Raw genomic sequence first — 20100 nt, 5'->3', positions numbered from 1 at the left:
CTCGTCTCTTCTCTTCTCTTCTCTTCTCTTCTCTTCTCTTTTTCTTCTCTTCTCTACTCTTCTCGTCTCTACTCTTCCCTTCTCTTCTCTTCTCTTCTCTTCTCTTCTCTTCTCTTCTCTTCTCTTCTTTTCTCTTCTCTTCTCTTCTCTTCTCGTCTCGTCTCTTCTCGTCTCTTCTCTTCTCTTCTCTACTCTTCTCTTCTCTACTTTTCTCTTCTCGTCTCTTCTCTTCTCTTCTCTTCTCTTCTCGTCTCTTCTCTTCTCTTCTTTTCTCGTCTCTACTTTTCTCTACTCTTCTCTTCTCTTCTCTACTCTTCTCTTCTCGTCTCTTCTCTTCTCTTCTCGTCTCTACTCTTCTCTTCTCTTCTCTACTCTTTTCTCTTCTCTTCTCGTCTCGTCTCTTCTCGTCTCTTCTCTTCTCTTCTCTACTTTTCTCGTCTCTACTCTTCTCTACTCTTCTCTTCTCTTCTCGTCTCTTCCCCTCTCTTCTCTTCTCTACTCTTCTCTACTCTTCTCTTCTCGTCTCTTCTCTTCTCTTCTCTTCTCTTCTCTTCTCTTCTCTTCTCTTCTCTTCTCTTCTCTTCTGTACACTGTGTCCTCTACTGTGGAAATACTGGATTAAAACACCACAGGCAAAGATATTCTTCTCTTTGGCAGTACGGCATGTTCCATTTCTGCCAAGTCCGTTGTGCTAGATGCCACAAAATTGTACACACTGCACCTTTTAAAGTATTGTGTTGCTACAGATTCATCAATCATGTTCTATAGACTTAAGAAAACATCTTTTTGTGGTACAGATCCACCAAAAATCACACTGTAAACATTTTAATGTGTTTTTCTATGAAAATCATGATGAAAAAATAATGATTACCTTTTTAATATCGTGAGTCAAATCGCAATTAGTAAACACTCATCACAGGTCACATCAAACCGCTGTTGGATGACAGGTAAAAGAAATAATAACACTTGTATTTCCTCTATAAGGTTTATGCTGAAAAAGCCTGTGTGACAGTCATAATGTGCAAAGACAAAGAAAAAAGTAGAGTTTAGGGTCATTTAACAAACTGCAAACCCACTTATTTATTTATTACCTACAAAGTAATTCAAAATTGTTCTTGTGCAGCGCTTCTTTAAAAACATTAACGATCTTGCTTTAATAAGTGTGACGGGGGGAAAGCACCACTGTGCCAGGATTTAATCACAAGCCAGAGGAGTTGCGGGACTGAAAGTGAGACATGATCTTTGTATTTTTCACACCTGCATTCAGCCTGCGATGACGACAGCCGGGAGATTCTTCACAGCAGCTACAACCTCACCAGCACCCTGGCATCTGTCGTCCACTGCCACAGCGCCACACCTGGTGAGCCGCTGGTACTGCAGGTAAGCACATCACTGCTGTCAGACACATTAGAGAAGATGACTGCTTTCTCTTCTGTATACAGCATACTTTAAATATACATTTTAGGCAACATGCTACTTAAAGTTGATCACCAAATTATCAAGATTGCACAGATGTTACCTTTCAGATACTTGAATTAATTTTCCTATTGAAAGAGAATAGATAAAGCTGCAGAGGTGCAGTTTTAAGCCAGTAATAACCCAGCTTTGCATGTTAATTTTAGCAGCAGATTGTTGTTGTTATAACCTCCTGAGACCTGAGCTTTTGTTTAGTATGCATTTTTAATTTATCCTAGATATTTGGGATAAGTAGGACCTGATAATTGCAAAAGCATTGTCTTTGAACAGGAGGTCCTCATATGGACAGTGGGTTTATTTATTTTTGTATGAGCTATTTCCTTTAATTTACATCTTTACCAATGTCCTCAAACGAGTACTTTCTGAGTTGAGTAGCAGTGTCATAGCTTGTTGCTGTTGCTAAAATTAGTTGAATTTGTACAACATATCAGACTACAAACATTATTAAGCACAAATTAACACGTTTCAACTAGGGCTATATTTGACCTGAGAACAGTGAGAAGTAATTTTTTTCACATGGATTTTTAGTATACCATTGAATAATGACTGAATACATAAGCTTAAGCAACAAAATTGCTTATTGTTTATTTTTGTTCAAGTCCAACAGACCAGTGCAATTTTTGCCATTAAGTGTAGCAATAGCATATTTAGAAATATAGTACATTTCAGAAATTAGCTAGCTACCACACTAGCGTCCATGCTAGCTGCTATATGTTTTGCATTGAGGTGATACTTGAGGCTCGATGTGCTGCGGTCATATGCGAATTCCTTGTTGTATAGCTTGCACACAACCATGCTCTTATCCACACTTCCATCCACGGGGCCAACCAAAGCGGTCTCATCAGCTACTTCCTTCATGTTCACTGTGGTTTGTTGTTGTCTGAACTACGCTAGTTGGTGCTCCAGTATAACCGGTCCGCCTGAAACTCATCCAGTGAGAAACGTTCCGCGTTGCAAAAATAAGTGTGATTAAAATGCGTACAATTTTTTAACGCGATAATTATTGTGTAATTAATTCATCTTAATTAACGCGTTAAAATCCCGGCCCTAGTTTCAACCATAAAATCTGATGATGTTTTTGCACCAGGTCCTTTTATCTGAGGATCAACTGTTGATTTACTTGGCCAAGATGCCTGCCATTTCGTTTTTACACAGTATTATAACTTTTGTTACCACATAAAAGTGTTAACGAATGAGGTCAACAGGTCAAAGTTAAGCAGAATGAAGAATAAGGTCCAGCAAACCCAAAACGTCCCCATATGAGGACACAGGGTCGCAGGAGGATAATGTTGTTTTGTGTCTTTCAGTGTCTACAGGTGCTGCAGAAACTGACATACAACACTCGAGTCTTCCAGTCTACCAACTACATCCATGAGCTCATCACATTTCTCATGACCAACATGTAAAAAACCACTCGTTCCAACGGCATAATCTAAAAGACTGCTATCTATATTTAACATGGAACTAATACTATAACCTTTAACCTCTCACAGCCAGTCACAAAACGAGGATATCATCATGCCATGTCTCGGGCTCATGGCGAATCTCTGCCGTGACAACCACTCGGTGCAGAGTCACATTAAATCTCTGGTGAGTTACATACGTCATTTACACAGGATGTCTGACTGTCACAGTGTGTGTGTGTGAGTGTGTGTGTGTGTGTGTGAGGGGGAGATGTGTTTTATTCACACAGCATCACAGCTTTACATCAGTGTCGCTACGAGCGGGATTCGTGACATCACAGCTAGTGTGGAGCCAATCGCGGTCCAATATGTGATGTTGAAAGATAAGATAAGATGTTTCCTGTAATAGTCAGTGGGAGAGATTTACAGTAATGCAGCAGCAAAAATGGAAAGAGCATGAACAAAAAGAATAAAGCGCAATAACTGAGTACAAAAAAATATTGCACAGTTGAACTGAAAGTAATAATATAACTGAAATATTGATATTGAAGCCTCCAGTGCACCAAAATGGGCTTTACATCTTATATCAGTTAAACATATTTTTGCATATTTATAGACTTTAGATATGTCAGATAATTTCTAACCAGGTGATGCAACTTATAAAAACCATATCAGACATATTAATCAAAGAGGAGCCTTTTTTTTTAATATGTTTTAATACATTTCTAGAAGGGATCTTTAAATAAATAACATAATAATAATACTTTATTTTTGGATAGGGACAATGCACATTGATGAACATCGATATTGAAACATCTCTGTACACATGCCGGATTATAGCAAAGCTGCTAATTTGCATCCGTAGTCCTTAGTAAATAAATAAAAAGAATACAAATGACACACACATACACATGAAGATTAGTTTTTCTTTTTACTTCTCGACACAGCAATGCACTTCAAAGTGAACATTGTGCTTCTGCTAAACGCTGTGAAAATGTGTGTCTTTGGTGTACATCTGCATTAATTATTATTTTTAGCATTGATTCATCTTTTTTTAAATTAATTGTTTTCTCCATAAAATGTCAGTAAATTCAAAGTGACGTCCTCAGATAATTTGTTTCATGTATGACAAAAAAACCCAAACATCAAATTTGCACATTTCTGGCATTTTTGCTTTATAGAAAAATCACTAAAACGATTATTCGCTCATCAGAATAGTGACAGATTAGCTACTTTTATTGTTTCTTGTGGTCATTTTTATCTTTTTACCACTTTGTTTATGCCTCAGTGCCTTTACTGTAGAGTTTGACAAAATACAGCAACCTCTTTAAAAAAAGAAATACATAAAAAGTTATATTTTAAATGTTTTAATGGTTTAAATGTTAATCCTAACCAGCCTCTTACTGTCTGTTGTCATGGTGTGTGTGTGTGTGTGTGTGTGTGTGTGTGTGTGTGTGTGTGTGTGTGTGTGTGTGTGTGTGTGTGTGTGTGTGTGTGTGTTTTCTCTCTTGTAGGACAAAGTGAAGCCTTTCTACCGCACACTGATCAGCTTCCTGGCTCACAACAGTCTCACTGTGGTGGTCTTCACGTTGTCTATACTGGCCAGCCTCACTCTGAATGAGAAGGTTGGAGAGAAGGTAGGCGGAGAAACACGCTATAGCTCCCAATTACGGCTGGGCAATATATCAATATATATATATCGATATCGTGATATGAGACTAGATATCATGTTAGATTTAGGATATTGTGATATATCATCAGAGTGTCTTTTCCTGCTTTTAAATGTTGCATTACTATAAAAATGTGTAATTTTCTGAACTTACCAGACTGTTCTAGCTGTTCTGTTATTCACCTTTTACCCACTTTGTCATTATATCCACATTACCGATGATTATTTATCAAAAATTTCATCGTGTAAATATTTTGTGAAAGCATCGACAGTCATCTCTACATTATCGTTGCAATATCGATATCGAGGTGTTTAGTCAAATATATCGTGATACTTGATTTTGTCCATATCGCCCAGCCCTACTCCCAATGCAGGTATAGTGTTAACGGGATATCGAGAGCGACATTTCGTGGCCTCTTGCTCTTCTTCAGGCTAAAACAAGAAGAATGTGTAGTCGCCATCTTAAATAGATAAAGTCACCTGACAGTCACTCTCTATATCAGGTGTATATATAAGTGTAAAGAAGATAATACAAACCATTATAGTAGTACATATATGAGGAACAAAAGTATAGAAATGTGTATATATATATGTGTGTGTAAAAAGGAACAATAGCAGAACATTGGGTCTATATTCTAAAAAAAGGAAACCCTCACTTTAAATATATATTTCTGCTGTTACAGATTTAGTTAGCACTTTCTTTTCTAATTCCAGATGTTTACGTCTAGCACATAACTTTTTAAGGTGGAGGCCTCGCTGAAATAGTTCTCACCACACTGAGCTCATTCGAGTGTAAACTATTTCTTCCTTCCTCTCCGTTCATTTGTTCCTCTTTCCACTTCAGTTTGCTCGATGTGAATCAGCCTCCATCATCATCGTCGTCATCATCATCTTCTCTCTTTGTGTTTTTTTTTAACCCTCAGCTGTTTGACGCAAAGAACATCCATCAAACTTTCCAGCTTGTGTTCAACATCATTGTGAACGGTGACGGCACTCTTACCCGAAAATACTCGGTGGACCTTTTGGTTGACCTCTTAAAGAATCCCAAGATAGCAGATTACCTCACTAGGTACCCCCCCTAACCCTAACCTTAACCCCCCCCCCCTCCACCCACACACACACACACACACACACACACACACACACACACACACTAACACACATTGTTAACCCCAGTCATTGCTTCATGGCTCAGCTCATCCCCTTTTTTTCTCCCACTTCTAGGTATCAGCACTTCTCAGCATGTGTTTCTCAAGTTTTAGGACTCCTGCAATCGAAAGACCCCGATTCTGCAGCCAAGGTGAGTCAAGAGAAACAGAAAATACAAAATGAGACTCAAGACAATTTAAGAGGGTTGTACGACAGCAATTAAACTAAACTGCAACAACTCCGACAACTGCGCAAATGGCAAAAGTAAAGCTAGATACAGTAAAAACAAGTGTATAAGACGCAGTCTGTTTTGGGGGAAAACACCTTTCTATCAAAGACTGGTTTATTTAAATAGAATAGAATAGAACAATCTTTATTGTCATTGCACAAGACCATGAAATTCTGTTGGAGCAGTCCTCCAGCTGCCCAGTATTATAAATATAAAGATAAATGAAAACAATTAACAATTTAGAGAAACATATATACAATAGGGCACAATAGCAACAATATAAAACCTGTGCAAAAAAGTCCAAGTGCACCAGTAGTTATTCATTTATAAACATACATATTACACCTGAAACAGTGAGTCAGGTTAATGGTTAATGGTCGGGTAATGATTTGATTTAACTGAACTGGACCGCTATATTAACTCAGACTGGGTTCGGGTTAGACTGAGTTACAATTAAACCTTTTAAAGGACACAGTAACTTTACATATTTAATACAGAGTGTAGCTGTGTGTGCTCACTGAGTCCCAAAAACTCCTGAAGCTCACTGTCCTCAGTCTCTGTATCAACTTCCTGTAGACTGTGCAACTTTGGTCTTGGCTGTTTGTGAAGCATATCGTATACCAGCCAATTCTGTGCAAGACCTTTTTAAGCTAACGTCCATTTTAACTTATCAGCACAAGTTTTCACACATATTTTCAGGAAGTTGTGGTCAATAGGCCTCATTTAAATTAAGCTAAACCCTCCTAAGGCTGCACACAGGGAAAAGTAACAGAATATCAATATGATACTAATTCTAATTCTACATATACAAAGCTATATATATATATCATAGACCCAGATGTGCTTTAAAAGTGTTGAGCAGCAGGGAGTCAGTGGAGAGAAGCCAGGATTCGGGTGATGTGACGCCATCTGTTAAAACCATAGACTGTATATAAGAAATGGACGTAACATCCGTGAGGTCACCCATTGGTTTGTGGACTGCTGCTCGGAGGCCAATAGTATCGGATCTGGGCAGCGCCATCTTGAACATTTCCGGTGCATGCTGGGAAAAATAAAAACAGGGATTCTACTTATATGGGCATCAGGAGGAGCATGAAGCACCCTCCTGAACCTGTGAACCAATCAACCTGTCAATCACGACGTAGCCACGCCCTAATGCATACCCTGCTTTATCGTCACATATAAAATCATATAAAATCGTCCCAAATGAACATCATACTGCATTGAAGAAGGCTTTAAACTAGCGATTGAGACCATAAACACATTTTGAAAACGTTTACTGAGGTTAGAAATCAAGTGAGAAGTTGGTGAATTCTCCATTGACTTGTATAGAGACGGAAGTCCTTTTGACACCAAAACGGTCGCCCCCTGGTGGCCTTTTGATAGAATGCAGTTTTAAGTTACTTCCGCGTTGGCCTCATTTCAGAGGACCGGAACTCCCCGCCTGGTTAAAACCTGTGAGAGGACAAGCTGCTGTGCTCTGAACTGGTTGGAGGCGTGAAAGAGAGATTATCGTGTTATGCTATAAAAGTACGAAACCAAAGATTTATTCAACATCTTAGAAAAATATAAGTTGATACTCAAGCACAATTCACAGAAAACGGACTTCACTAAATAAAAGGAAGCTGATATAAAAATGTATAAAAACTAAAACAACACTATTATTAATAAACGAGAGCACTATCTCAAGAATTGGTTCACATTATACTTTATTCTGCTAGCCTTTATATAACGTTACCACCACTAAAGAAAGGAGCTGTGTTTGATGGTTAAAAAGGTGCGTCTGCATTGACCGCTGGCTTATTCTGTACACTGCACACCTAGTACTGGTAAGATGTTCCTCTTGTGTGGTCTGAGGGGATTTAACCATCATGAAGCCTTCCGGCTGTACCGGCTACTAACAGACCACAGCATATTGATGCAGAGTGTCTCAATAGTACAATCAGACCAATGACAAAGAATACTCATCGTCGTGCTTATAGAAAAAAAGAAAGAAAAAAAAGAATTAGGGTTGGGCAATAAATCGATATTATATTGATATCGTGATATTTTGTAAATCGTAATATCGCCAAATGGAAGAAGTGAAGAAGTGTCTTTTCCTGCTTTTAAAGGCTGCATTATCGGCCATATCACCCAGCTCTAATATGCATCAAAGTTTGTTTAAATAGCGTTAACGAGTATCAGTGGGCACATGCACATCCGGGATTTCTGCAGGTGCTGAGTAACAAAGAAAGAATAAAGTCTGTCACAATAATTATCAACTTATCGTACAATAAGGTAATTATCAGCATCATCATGTCTATATATGGACTTATCATGATAATGCATGAACATGACCTTTGACCTCAGTATTGCCACACTAGCAATACTGCAGAGGCTATACATTAGCAGCTAACAGGCTATTCATGTCACATTGGCTAAGTGAGTAGTGTCCTCCATTCCTCACTGTGCTCGTCCTGAGTGGAGACTGCAGAAGTGATTTTGGGATGATGTCATGCGGGGATAAACCCTTTTCTATTAAAGGCTGGTTTATTTGAATGCACCAGTAGTTATTCATTTGTAAACACTGAAGTTTATACTCCAAAACCTTTCAATTTACAATTATTTGAAACGCAATCAAAACACACATATTACAACTGAAACAGTGTGTTGGGTTAATGGTTAATGGTCCGGTAGTAATTTGCTTAAAGCGACTCTTACCTTTCTTGCATTTCACACAGCACTTTGAAAAAAACTTGAACAGCAACAACCCCTCCTCCCTCCTATGTCCCACCCCCGCACTTTCCCCTCCACCCCCCCGCCTCCGCGAACGCCCACCATATATATATGTAGCTTTCTTTTTCCCCGTGGGAGCGGCTGGAGGTGGAAGCCGTGGGCCGCTTTTGTCGGTCATTGTCAGTCGCTACTGTCTGTTTACGGCTATCTCCGTGGATCATGCATGTATTATAATGCCGTGGACCCGCAACAGACTATCTTCCGGGTGGGGGTGCACGCACGATTACATATTGCGGAAGGGGAAAACAGGCAGGTCGCTCATTCGGACCGAATGATATGATTGGTCGGAGTTTTCACAGAACATTATGAGAATGCAATAATGATGAGTTTCTATGCCTGGTGGATCTCTCTAACATTTTAGAGCCATTACCTTATTAATAGCATTTTAACCTAAATAAAGTAACAAAGGTAAGGGTCGCTTTAACTGAACTGGACCGCTATATTAACTCAGACTGGGTTCGGGTTAGACTATGAGTTCAAATTAAACCTTTTAAAGAACACAGTAACTTTACATATTTGATACAGTGTGTAGCTGTGTGCTTACTGGACTCCCAAAAACTCTTTATCAGAGCTGTCGCTGTGAGTCTCACAAAGCTCACTGTCCTCTGATCCATCCAGTGGAAAAACAACAAAGTTAGTGAATCTTTAAAGCTTCACACATCTGTGCTCATACTGTGTGTCGCTGCCACAGATCAATAAAAGCTGCTCATCTGTGCGCTTGTGCATATCGTGCTTCAACATCTGCTGCTGTTTTCAAACTAGTGTCCCGAAATACTTCTAATCACACTGCATCAGCACCCACCAGTGAACCCGCCTGCACAACATACAGCAACAACAGGTCTATTTTCATTAGCTGCAGACACAGCTGGAGCGTGCATCACATGCTTGACAAGATTCAAGATTTCTTTATTGTCATTTCACACACATGTATTTATACACAGGCTTATTTTTATAGTTATATATGTCATAACTTTATTAACAGTGTGCAGAGAAGCTTGAAGCCTTCATTTAGATGTTGTTTTTCTCGTGTCTGCAGGTGTTGGAGCTCCTCTTGGCCATGTGCAGCGTCTCAGGTCTGCGCTCGTCGTTGTGCGAGGTTGTTTTCAGACCGGCGGGACTCAAACTCAGAGCGGCAGGACGCAAGCATGGCACGGGACCGGACGGAGGACGCAAGGCAGAGAGCGGGCTGGCCCTGGTGCAGTGGCTGAGCTCGCCTGTAGAGGGCGCTGAGTCCTGCTCGTTGCAGGCGCTGCTGCTGCTGAATGAGCTGCTGGAGGTAAGTACGGTGGCCCTGCTGGGACACAGGAATTCAAATTTGACTTTATTCGTTTACTTAATTGAACACTGGAAAAGCTATTACATGCACATGAGGTATAATTTGTTCCCATGTTTGGATTAAAGGTTATCGAATGTTACTTATTTGCATTAGCATTTTGATTTCGATGCAGTAGAACGTGGCTGAGATACAAATATTTCTCTCTTTCTCTTTCTACCTCTCTCCCTTCCTTCCTCTCTCTCTTACTTTCTCCCTCTCCTTCTCTCCCTCTCTCTCTCCCTCTCTCTCTCTCTGTCTACCTCCCTCTCTCTCTCCCTCCCTCTCTCTCTCTATGTCTCTCCCTCTCTTTCTCTCTCTCCCCCTGTCCCTCCCTCTCTCCCTCCCTCCTTCTCTCTCTTTCTTCCTCCCTCCTCTCTCTTCTATCTCTCTCCCTCTTTCTCTCCCCCCCTCTCTCTCTCTCTCCCTCTCTCTCCCTCCCTCTCTCTCTCCCTCCGTCTCTCCTCTCTCTCTCTCCATTCCTCTCTCCCCCTGTCCCTCCCTCTCTCTCTCCCTCCTTCTCTCTCTTTCTTCCTCCCTCCTCTCTCTCTCTCCCTCTTTCTCTCCCCCCCTCTCTCTCTCCCTCCCTCTATCCCCCTGTCCCTCCCTCTCTCTCTCCCTCCTCTCTCTTTCTTCCTCCCTCTCTCTCTCTCTCTCTCTCTCTCTCTCTCTCTCTCTCTCTCCCTCCCTCTCTCTCTCTCCAGGAGGCGCTGGGAGCAGACAGCGTATCCGACTGTGTGCTGAGCTTTGTGGAAATGTTGCTCCCGGTCCTTTTGTCTCTGCTGAAGGTTCTCGACCCCTCGCAGGGAGACGCTCACCTGAGAAAACACTGCCAGCGAATCACATACGTCACCGGCCTGCTGCTTGATATCCTTCACACTGCTCCATCAGTGTGTGTGTGTCTGTCTGTGTGTGTGTGTGTGTGTGTGTGTGTGTGTGTGTGTGTGTGTGTGTGTGTGTGTGTGTGTGTGTGTGTGTGTGTGTGTTCATTCGCCTGTACATTGAAGCCTTAACTCGTCCACTCCTGTGTGCCGAGGACTCCACCAGGTCTGTCGTGTCCCGTCAGGTGAGCGCTAAGCTCTGCCTCTCTCAGGTCGAGTCCCTCCTCTCCTGTTGCCATAGCAACAACCCTCTCACCTGCCTGCCTCCCGGCTCGGAAAACGATCTCAGGTGAGCGAGTGCTGCAGGTGTTATTCTGTTTCCATCTATATTGGGATTCCCTTTAATTATCACTATTTACACTTATTGTCATTTTGGGGTTTTTGATATTAATATTTTATGTTTTACAAGTAATGTAGACGATCCAAAAGAACTGAAATGTGTCACTGATGATTGATTTAGCTAAACTTGTGGTATTTGATTAATTGTTTGAGTCATTTCTTTCTTTTCTCTGTTTTTATTTGATTGTAATTTCAGTATCATTAGGTTTTGTATTATTAGTCTGACAAAAAAAAGGTGGAGAGAGAGAGAGAGATGGAGACAGAGAGGGAGAGAGAGAGAGAGATTAAAAACTTAATTTAAATAACTTTTTTGGCATTTTATCCAGTGGGCCGGATTGGACCACTTGGCGGGATGGTTCTGGCCCACAGGCCGTATGTTTGACATCCCTGCAATGCAAGGTTACTTGTACAGTTCTGAGAGTAGAAGAGGCGTCCTTTGTTTAAATAACTTGATATTTTTGAGGTTGAGCCCCCTGGTTTTTGTCTTTAAAGCTCAGTCGCTGTCTGTTTTTAGGGTTTAATCGAACAGTCTTAGTAGAAATATTAAAATCAGCATGTAGACAGTTTCCCACGTGTGCTGGAAAACTGGAAAATGATTGATTTCTCCTCCCTCTGCTTCTCTCTGCCTTGAGAGTCAATGCAAATGGTCTAGAGAAGGTTTGGGCATACCTGCGTTATTCTATGATACATTAGTCATCATTTCTAAGCATGTAAGAGATTATTTCATATATAAATTATAGTCATAGACTGCACATCTTTTAAATCAGGGACAGAAATAAACATAGAAGCAATCTGGGTAAATGTACAAAATGCAAAGTACAACTGTAGAAAATGTGGTTTAAATAAAAAGAAGTAAAGTAAAGAAGCGACTAATGCAGCTATAAAATAAAGTATAAATAGATTTTAAAGACACATTGAAGGCTTCTGCTTCCTCGTTACATCTGCAGGGGGACGTTTAATATATATGCTAGTACCTGTACTGGTGAAGTGTGGGATTATATAATATGATGTGTTTTAGTTCTCTGTGTGCTTCTAGTATGATGCGGCCGCGGCTCACGTGTTGCAGCAGGCCGTTCATGTTTCCATCTCAAAGCCACAACTGTTTCCTGTCAGCGTGATAATATTAGACAAGAGAAACACTGCAGTACTTTTACTAATGTTCTGCACATTACTTCAATTCAGAGGCTTTTTTACCTCATACTACTTTCTACTTCTACTCTGTTACATCTATTTAGGAGTTATTTAAAAGCATTGCATAATAATAATACACATAATTAAATGCTGCTGTTAGTATATCAGCAATTATAATCTAATAATATGTAAGACTGTCAGTGTGTGTAATGTGTTTGATGAACTCTGCAGCTCCTCCTTGACTTTACGGAGCTTTATAGTTGAGTTTCAGCTCATTGTTTATCTGTCCGGCTGCAACTTTACTGTCTTGGTTCACTCTCAGAGCTCTTATAGCGTCATTTTCAGAGAGAAAGCTGTAAAAAAAAACAACAACCACTTTACTCTACCTGCTAACAGACTTACTCTTTCTCCCTCTCCCTCTCTCTCCCTATCTATCTTTCTCCCTATCTCTCTCTCTCCCTATCTCTCTCTCTTTCTCTCTCCATCTCTCCCTCTCTCCTTCTCTCTCCCTTTCTCCCTTTCTCTCTCTCTCCCTCTCCCTCTCTCCTTCTCTCTGTCTCTCTCTCACTCTCTCTCCCTATCTCTTTCTCTCCCTCTCTCCCTCTCTCTCTCTCTCCGTCTCTCTCTCTCCGTCTCTCTCCCTTTCTCCCTTTCTCCCTATCTCCCTCTCTCCTTCTCTCTGTCTCCCTCTCTCTCCCTATCTCTTTCTCTCCCTCTCTCCCTCTCTCCTTCTCTCTGTCTCTCTCTCTCTCTTTCTCTCTCCCTTTCTCCCTTTCTCCCTCTCCCTCTCTCTCCCTTTCTCCCTCTCTCTCTCTCCGTCTCTCCCTCTCTCTCCCTCTCTCTCTCTCTCTCCCCCTCCCCCTTTCTCTCTCTCTACAACCACTGTACTCTACCTGCTCACAGACACAGTTATCTGTAGACTAGCTGGTGAACATAGTTGAGCATTTAGATATTTCCCTCAGGAAGTTGGTAGAGAGTAAAAAACACAGAGCTAAAAGAGAGAGAATATTGGACAGAAACACGATGAACTAATGAATCATAATGTTGATCAGTAAGCAAAAAGTCTTCTCAACTCTGGTAGTATTTTTATATTGTGACTTTGCTACTTTTACTTCTTTAAATACGTATTGATGCAGATACTCAGCTGTGTATGTGTGTGTGTCTGTGTGTCTGTGTGTGTGTGTGTGTGTGTGTGTGTGTGTGTGTGTGTGTGTGTGTGTGTGTGTGTGTGTGTGTGTGTGTGTGTGTGTGTGTGTGTGTGTGTGTGTGTGTGTGTGTCTCTCAGTCAGGTGTGTGCAGAAGCCTTGCTGAGGTCTCTGGAGTTAATGAGCAAACTGAGGCAGCAGGTGAAAGACATGGAGACCAGCTTCTACAGGATGTTACAGGTAAAGAAAGAGAGATTCTTTCCCTCTTTTTTTTAAGATTTCTATCTCCCAAATATTCTCTTACACCTGTTGTATTTTCTGTGTGTGTGTGTGTGTGTGTGTGTGTGTGTGTGTGTGTGTGTGTGTGTGTGTGTGTGTGTGTGTGTGTGTGTGTGTGTGTGTGTGTGTGTGTGTGTGTGTGTGTGTGTGTGTGTGTTAGGACCAGAGGATCGTGACTCCGCTGTCTCTCGCTCTGACGTCTCACCACAGAGAGCGAGTGCAGACTGGACTCTCTCTGTTGTTTGAAGCCACTCCCCTCCCTGACTTCCCCTCGCTGGTGTGAGTCATTTACTGGAAATCAATCTTTGTTGTTTGATAAATAAACTCTTGCATAGAAAAAAGAAAGGAAATACTGATTAGGGCTGGGCGATTAGTTGAACTTTTAACCTCGATTACGATTAATGAACGATTATGTATTTTCACAGTTTCTTTAGTTTTGTATTTTACACTGCTGCCCTCACATGAGGATCTTTAGGGAGTGAAAATAATGATGTTTTAACCTTCCTGTCGTCCTCCCGGGTTAAATTGACCCCGTCTGTTTTGACTGTTCCTTCCTCCCTCCTTCCTTCCTTCCCTTCCTTCCTTCCTTTCATCTTTCCTTCCTTCCATCTTTCTTTCTTTCCTCCCATCGTTCCATCTGTCTTCTCTTCCTTCCTTCCTCCCTTCCTTCCTTCCTTCCATCTTTCCTTCTTTCCTTCCTTCCTTCCATCCTTCCTTCCATCTTTCCATCTTTCCACCCTTCCTTCCATCTTTCCTTCCTTCCTTCTTCCTCCCTCCTTTCCTTCTTTCTTTCATCCTTCCTCCTTTTCTTTCTTCTTCCTTCCTTCCATCCATCTTTCCTTCTTTCCTTCCTTCCTTCCATCCTTCCTTCCATCTTTCTTTCCTCCCTCCTTTCCTTCTTTTTTTCTTCCTTCCTCCTTTCCTTCCTTCTTCCTCCCTTCCATCCTTCCATCTTTCCATCCTTCCTTCTTTCCTTCCTTCCATCTGTCCTTCCTTCCTTCCTTCCTTCCTTCTTTCCATCATTCCATCATTCCATCTTTCCTTCCTTCGTCCTTCCTTCCTTCCATCCTTCCATCCTTTCATATGTCCTTCCTTCCTTCCTTCTTTCCATCCTTCCATCTTTCCTTCCTTCGTCCTTCCTTCCTTCCATCCTTCCATCCTTTCATATGTCCTTCCTTCCTTCCTTCTTTCCATCCTTCCATCTTTCCTTCCTTCCTTCCTTTCTTCCTTTCTTCCTTACTCCCTTCCATCATTCCTTCCTTCTTTCCATCCTTCCATCTTTCCTTCCATCTTTCTTCTTTCTTTGACTCGAGGACAACAGGAGGGTTAAGGTGTGACGCTGTGGTTAATGTCTAGTTTAACTTGATTAGAACTATGTAAAGATCATGGTTTGGGTCAAAATGATCACTGGAGGCAAGTTTTCAAATTCCTTAAAGATATGCAACCTTTGCTGTCATGGCAACAGTGAACACCACAATTAATTGACATGAGCAAGATTAGAGTTTCTAAATGTCTGTTACGATTAATTGCCCAGCCCTAATACTGATGACTATATATGAAAATTACTGTTATCTGTGTTTTCACTCTCAAATAAGTGAGATTGTTTGTATTTTAAGGCTCAATTTCAGATAAAATCCAACTGAATTATCAAAGTTTAAAGTACTTTATTTGTCATTGTTACAAGATTAACGATGCATCTCTAGAAAATAGGCAATAAAAGTTAGGAAATTTGCAATACTGAATATATAAATAAATGAATAAATGGCACAATATAAGATTTAAAAAGTGGAATAATAAAAAAAGTGCATGAACTGAGTGCTAAAGTAGACGCCTCAGCAGTTTAATATAATGATTTAATAGAGAAAATCCTACTAAATGTCTACTGTTGCTGAATTGAATACAATATAATATAATATAATATAATAGAATACAACAGCTGATGTTTAATTTGATCAACCTTTATCTCTCCAGTCTGGGAGAAAGCATCGCCGCCAACAACGCCTACCGCCAGAGGGAGGCCGAGCTGTCCGTCAAGCGCGTCGCAGTGCAGGAAGTCCCGCCTCCCAGGATGAACGGCAGTAACATGCTGGATTCTCCCAGTGTGACCAGCAGGAGCGTCCACAGTCTGGTGGAGAAGATACAGAACGGTTTGGAGGTACAATGAAGCTTAAAATACTGTGATGTGTGCTCAGATTTCCTTTTAATTTATATTATCAGTTCATCCTGATGTTAGATTAATATATTTTTATGGCTGCTATTTGGTATTTTTAACTTGTCCCATTGTTGCACTCAGTGGTGTTTTATATCACTTTGTATAAGAGGAAGAAAATTAGTATTAACACATTTCACTTTTGTAATAAAGTAGCCGAAAAGTGCTGCAAACCATACGTGACCGCACTCATGCATCTGTTCTCAACTTTAATTTTAAAAGGTGTGGACAACCAAATGCATAACATGCACACGTACATTCACACATACATTCACACATACATGCACAGTGTGATCTGAACGAGGCTAAAACTTGTAAAAATGACCTCACAGCTAAAATGCATGGAGATCATTTTTATTTTTGACCCCCACAGCTGTAAAACAGTACAGCAGAAAATCCCATTTATTTATTAACCCCTTTTACATACTGTTCATATTCTGACTCATAATTAATATCTACACTAATTCACATTCATAAATTCCCCCTTTAGTCATTAATAGAGGTTTAATTAATCCTTCACTTTGATTAAAAGACATTCACAATCACTATTTTATGGTCCAGGAGAACATTTTATAGAATATGCAGGTTAAATTTGTACATTTGCATATATAAAAATGTGTATCAGCTGCACAAGAAATAAAAAAAAAACATGCATTTTATTTCCATGTTTGTTTACTGAGGGTCACATTAGGAAAAGTTCAGCTAAAAGAAAAGTATATGTGGTGTTTTTACAGCTCTCAAATGTAAAAAAAATATATAATAAAACATTATGTAAGGGTTTATTTTACCTTAAACGACAACTGATGAGGAATCCTCATTAATAATGACGTCGAAAACAACAACAACAACAATGCAAAACAACATTAGGCAGGTAAATATAGGAAAATAAAACAATGAATACATACAAGTAAAACAGAGAAGGTTACAGTGAAGTTAAAAACAATGTAATCAGTTAAAAGAAGGTGTGAAATAAGGCTTTTAAACAGATGTAGTGGTGGTAAACAAAATATATATTTTTAAACCTTTTGCAGGATGTTTAACCTTCCTGTTGTTATCGAGTTAAGGAAGGAAGGGAGGAATGGAAAGAAGGAAGGGAGGAAGGAAGGAAGGAAGGGAGGAAGAAGGAAGGGAGGAAAGGAAGGTAGGAGGGAGGGAGGAAAGAAGGAAGGAGGCAGGGAGGAAAAGAAGGAAGGAAGGAAAGGGGATGGAGGAAGGTAAAAGGAAGGCTGGAAAGAGAGGAAGGAAAAAAAGAGAGACGGAAGGAGGGAGGAAGGACAGATGGGAGGAAGGAAGGAAGGGAGGAAAGGAAAGAAGGAAGGAAGGAGGCAGGGAGGAAAAGAAGGAAGGAAAGGAAGGAAGGGGGATGGAGGAAGGAAAAAGGAAGGGTGGAAAGAGAGAGGAAGGAAAGAAAGAGAAGGAGGGAGGAAGGACAGACGGAAGGAAGGAAGGAAGGAAAGAAGGAACAGTCAAAACAGACGGGGTCAATCTGACCCGGGAGGACGACAGGAAGGTTAAAGTTTAAGATGCATTATTGTACAAATTATATTTTTCTTCTTTCACTTCGGACTAACGGAGTGTAGAGCAGCAACCTTTTCCAGCATTATTATCCTTTTAATTCTCATACAGATGTTTTCCATCTTTATTGTTTCACAGTGTTGGTATAATTATTAAAGTTGCTTCTTTCATCTGTTGGGTGTTAAATGTTTGACTCTCTTTGTTTTTGCAGCTTCAGGATCAAACTAAAGACTCACACGTGTCTGAGATCGTCGAATTTTATGAACAGAAGCTCTCGGCGTTGGCGGTAAATGAGACGATATTTAATCTTCTTTTTTTTTTATTTATTTAACTTTAATAAAAATGGAGGAAAAATGCCTCAATTTCCTGCTTGGTTTCTAAATCCTGCTGCTGTGTTTTATGAGTAATATGACTTAAAACGTGGCAGATTGTTTACCAAAGTATCTTCTAATGCAGGCTAATTAAAATGAATCATTGTGTTGCCGCAGTTTAGGATTGCAGTATTTGTGTGTGTCTTTAACCCTCCTGTTGTCCTCAGGGAAGGAAGGAAGGAAATAAGGAAAGAAGGAAGGATGGAATGAGGAAGGAAAGGAGTAAGGAGGGAGGGAGGAAGGAAGGAATGAGGAAGGAAGGAAAGGAGTAAGGAGGGAGGGAGGAAAATAGGAAGGAAGTAAGGAGAGAAGGACAGGAGGAAGGAAGGAAGGAAGGAAAGGAGTAAGGAGGGAGGGAGGGAGGAAAAGAGGAAGGAAGTAAGGAGAGAAGGAAGGAAGGGAGGAAGGAGGGAATGAGGAAGGAAAGAAGGAAGTAAGGATGGAGGAAAGGAGAAGGAAGGAAGGAAGGAAGTGAGGAAAGAAGTATGGAAGGAGGAGGGAGCAAAGAAAGAGGGAAGGAAGGAAAGAACGAAGGAAAAATTAAAGAAAGAGGAAGGAAGGAAGGAAAGAAGGAACAGTCAAAAGAGACGGGGTCAGTTTGACCCGGGAGGACAACAGGAAGGTTAAAGTAATGTTAATGACAGCTGTGAGATCTTTATAATTGAAACGTTGTCTTGATGGTTTCTTTCCTCCGTCCAGTCTAAAGAGAGCCGTCTGCAGGACTTGTTGGAGGCGAAAGCTCTGGCTCTCTCTCAGGCCGACCGTCTCATCGCTCAGTATCGCTTCCAACGAGCTCAGGCCGAGGCAGAGGTGAGAATCACACAATCACACATATTCAAGCTACAGATGCACCGATATGAAACTTCGGGGCTGTTAAATAATAATTATAAAAATGTGACAAGGTTGACACATTTCTATATTAACACCATTCACCGTCCCCACAGTAGAGAATACATTTATTCATTATAAACCTTTTTTAACAACCTTATTTAATCTTGTTCTTAATATGTGGACTAATTATCGAATCAAAGAGGCTGTTTGTTATTGGATGTAATAATTGTTTGAAATTCAGAAAAATAAGATATTCCCTCTTCTTGTTTGTCTTTTATTTGGTTTTGGCATCAATTTCTAAAATGTAGAAAAACTCAAAATGTTATTAAGTACTCCTAATATTAAAGTGACACATCATTAATTACATTTTGGTTTATAATTTATACTAGACAGACATTAAAATGGGGGGAAAATAGCAGTTAATAGGATGCAATTAAGGCATTTTGTAATAAACTGAGCAACCAGAACTAAAGCTTTAACGTTTTAAAGTAAGATGCATTGACCTCAGAGAGTCTCATCACCTTTCTTCTAGCTGACAGTTGTTTTTTCCGCTCTGTGTCTGCAGGCACGTAAGCTGGGCTGTCTGCTGAAGGAGGCGGAGCGGCGGCGCGAGGACCTGCAGGGCGAGCTGGGCAGCCAGGTGCTGGAGGTGGAGCGCTCCAAGGCGGAAATGGAGGAGCTGCTGCAGCACAACGCCCGGCTGCAGCAGGACTCAGAGGAGCACCAAGGACTCAAAGGAGCCTACAACACGCTGCTCAACAGGTCAGAGGCAGAGAGGAAGAGGAACATAAGGGGGGGGGGATGTTAACCCTCCTGTTGTCCTCGAGTCAAGGAAGGAAGGATGGACGGATGGAAGGGAGGAAGAAGGAAGGAGGAGGAAGAAGGAAAGGAGGGAGGGAAGGAAGGAAAGGAGGGAGGAAAGGAAAGAAGGAAGGGAGGAGGGAGGGAGGAAAGAAGGAAGGAAGGTAGGAGGGAGAAAGGAAAAAAGGAAGGAAGGTAGGAGGGAGAAAGGAAAAGAGGAAAGGAGGGAGGAAGGAAGGAAGAAAGGGGGATGGAGGAACGAAAGAAGGAAGGGAGGAAAGAGAGAGGAAGTAAAGAAAGAGAGAAGGAGGGAGGAAAGAAGGAACAGTCAAAACAGACGGTCAATTTGACCCGGGAGGACGACACGAAGGTTAAAGCAGTATTCTGTAAACCAAAAATAAGATTTCTATATCCACAACCATGACATTTCTCATGCTCATGCTAAATGAATCAAATACCCAAATGTGAACAGTGTTCCTACTGAGTTTCAGACTATAGGTAACAAACTGTCAGGTGTGTGTGTGCAGGTTTTACTGGGATCAGCGGTTTATTTCAGGTGTGTAAAGTGTAACGGCTCATTCTCTC

The 20100-nt window shown here is 40.9% G+C and overlaps 1 protein-coding gene across 1 annotated transcript in view; it reads left to right on the top strand.

Moving 5' to 3' along the window:
• The window catches only part of cip2a (cellular inhibitor of PP2A), a 30019-nt gene that overhangs the window by 6514 nt on the left and 3405 nt on the right, over positions 1–20100 (top strand). The window contains exons 5-19 of the mRNA XM_062441843.1: positions 1268–1380; positions 2784–2878; positions 2970–3066; positions 4394–4516; positions 5472–5617; positions 5773–5848; positions 9738–9977; positions 10718–10880; positions 11036–11183; positions 13650–13749; positions 13949–14067; positions 15760–15943; positions 17724–17798; positions 18583–18693; positions 19280–19477. Of these exons, the coding sequence (XP_062297827.1) occupies positions 1268–1380; positions 2784–2878; positions 2970–3066; positions 4394–4516; positions 5472–5617; positions 5773–5848; positions 9738–9977; positions 10718–10880; positions 11036–11183; positions 13650–13749; positions 13949–14067; positions 15760–15943; positions 17724–17798; positions 18583–18693; positions 19280–19477 (1988 nt within the window). The remainder of the gene's footprint in view (positions 1–1267; positions 1381–2783; positions 2879–2969; positions 3067–4393; positions 4517–5471; positions 5618–5772; positions 5849–9737; positions 9978–10717; positions 10881–11035; positions 11184–13649; positions 13750–13948; positions 14068–15759; positions 15944–17723; positions 17799–18582; positions 18694–19279; positions 19478–20100) is intronic.

This window comes from Scomber scombrus, chromosome 20 (assembly GCF_963691925.1).
Source record: "Scomber scombrus chromosome 20, fScoSco1.1, whole genome shotgun sequence".
Taxonomy (NCBI): Eukaryota; Metazoa; Chordata; class Actinopteri; order Scombriformes; family Scombridae; genus Scomber; species Scomber scombrus.
This window is presented reverse-complemented; position numbering and strand designations above follow the sequence as displayed.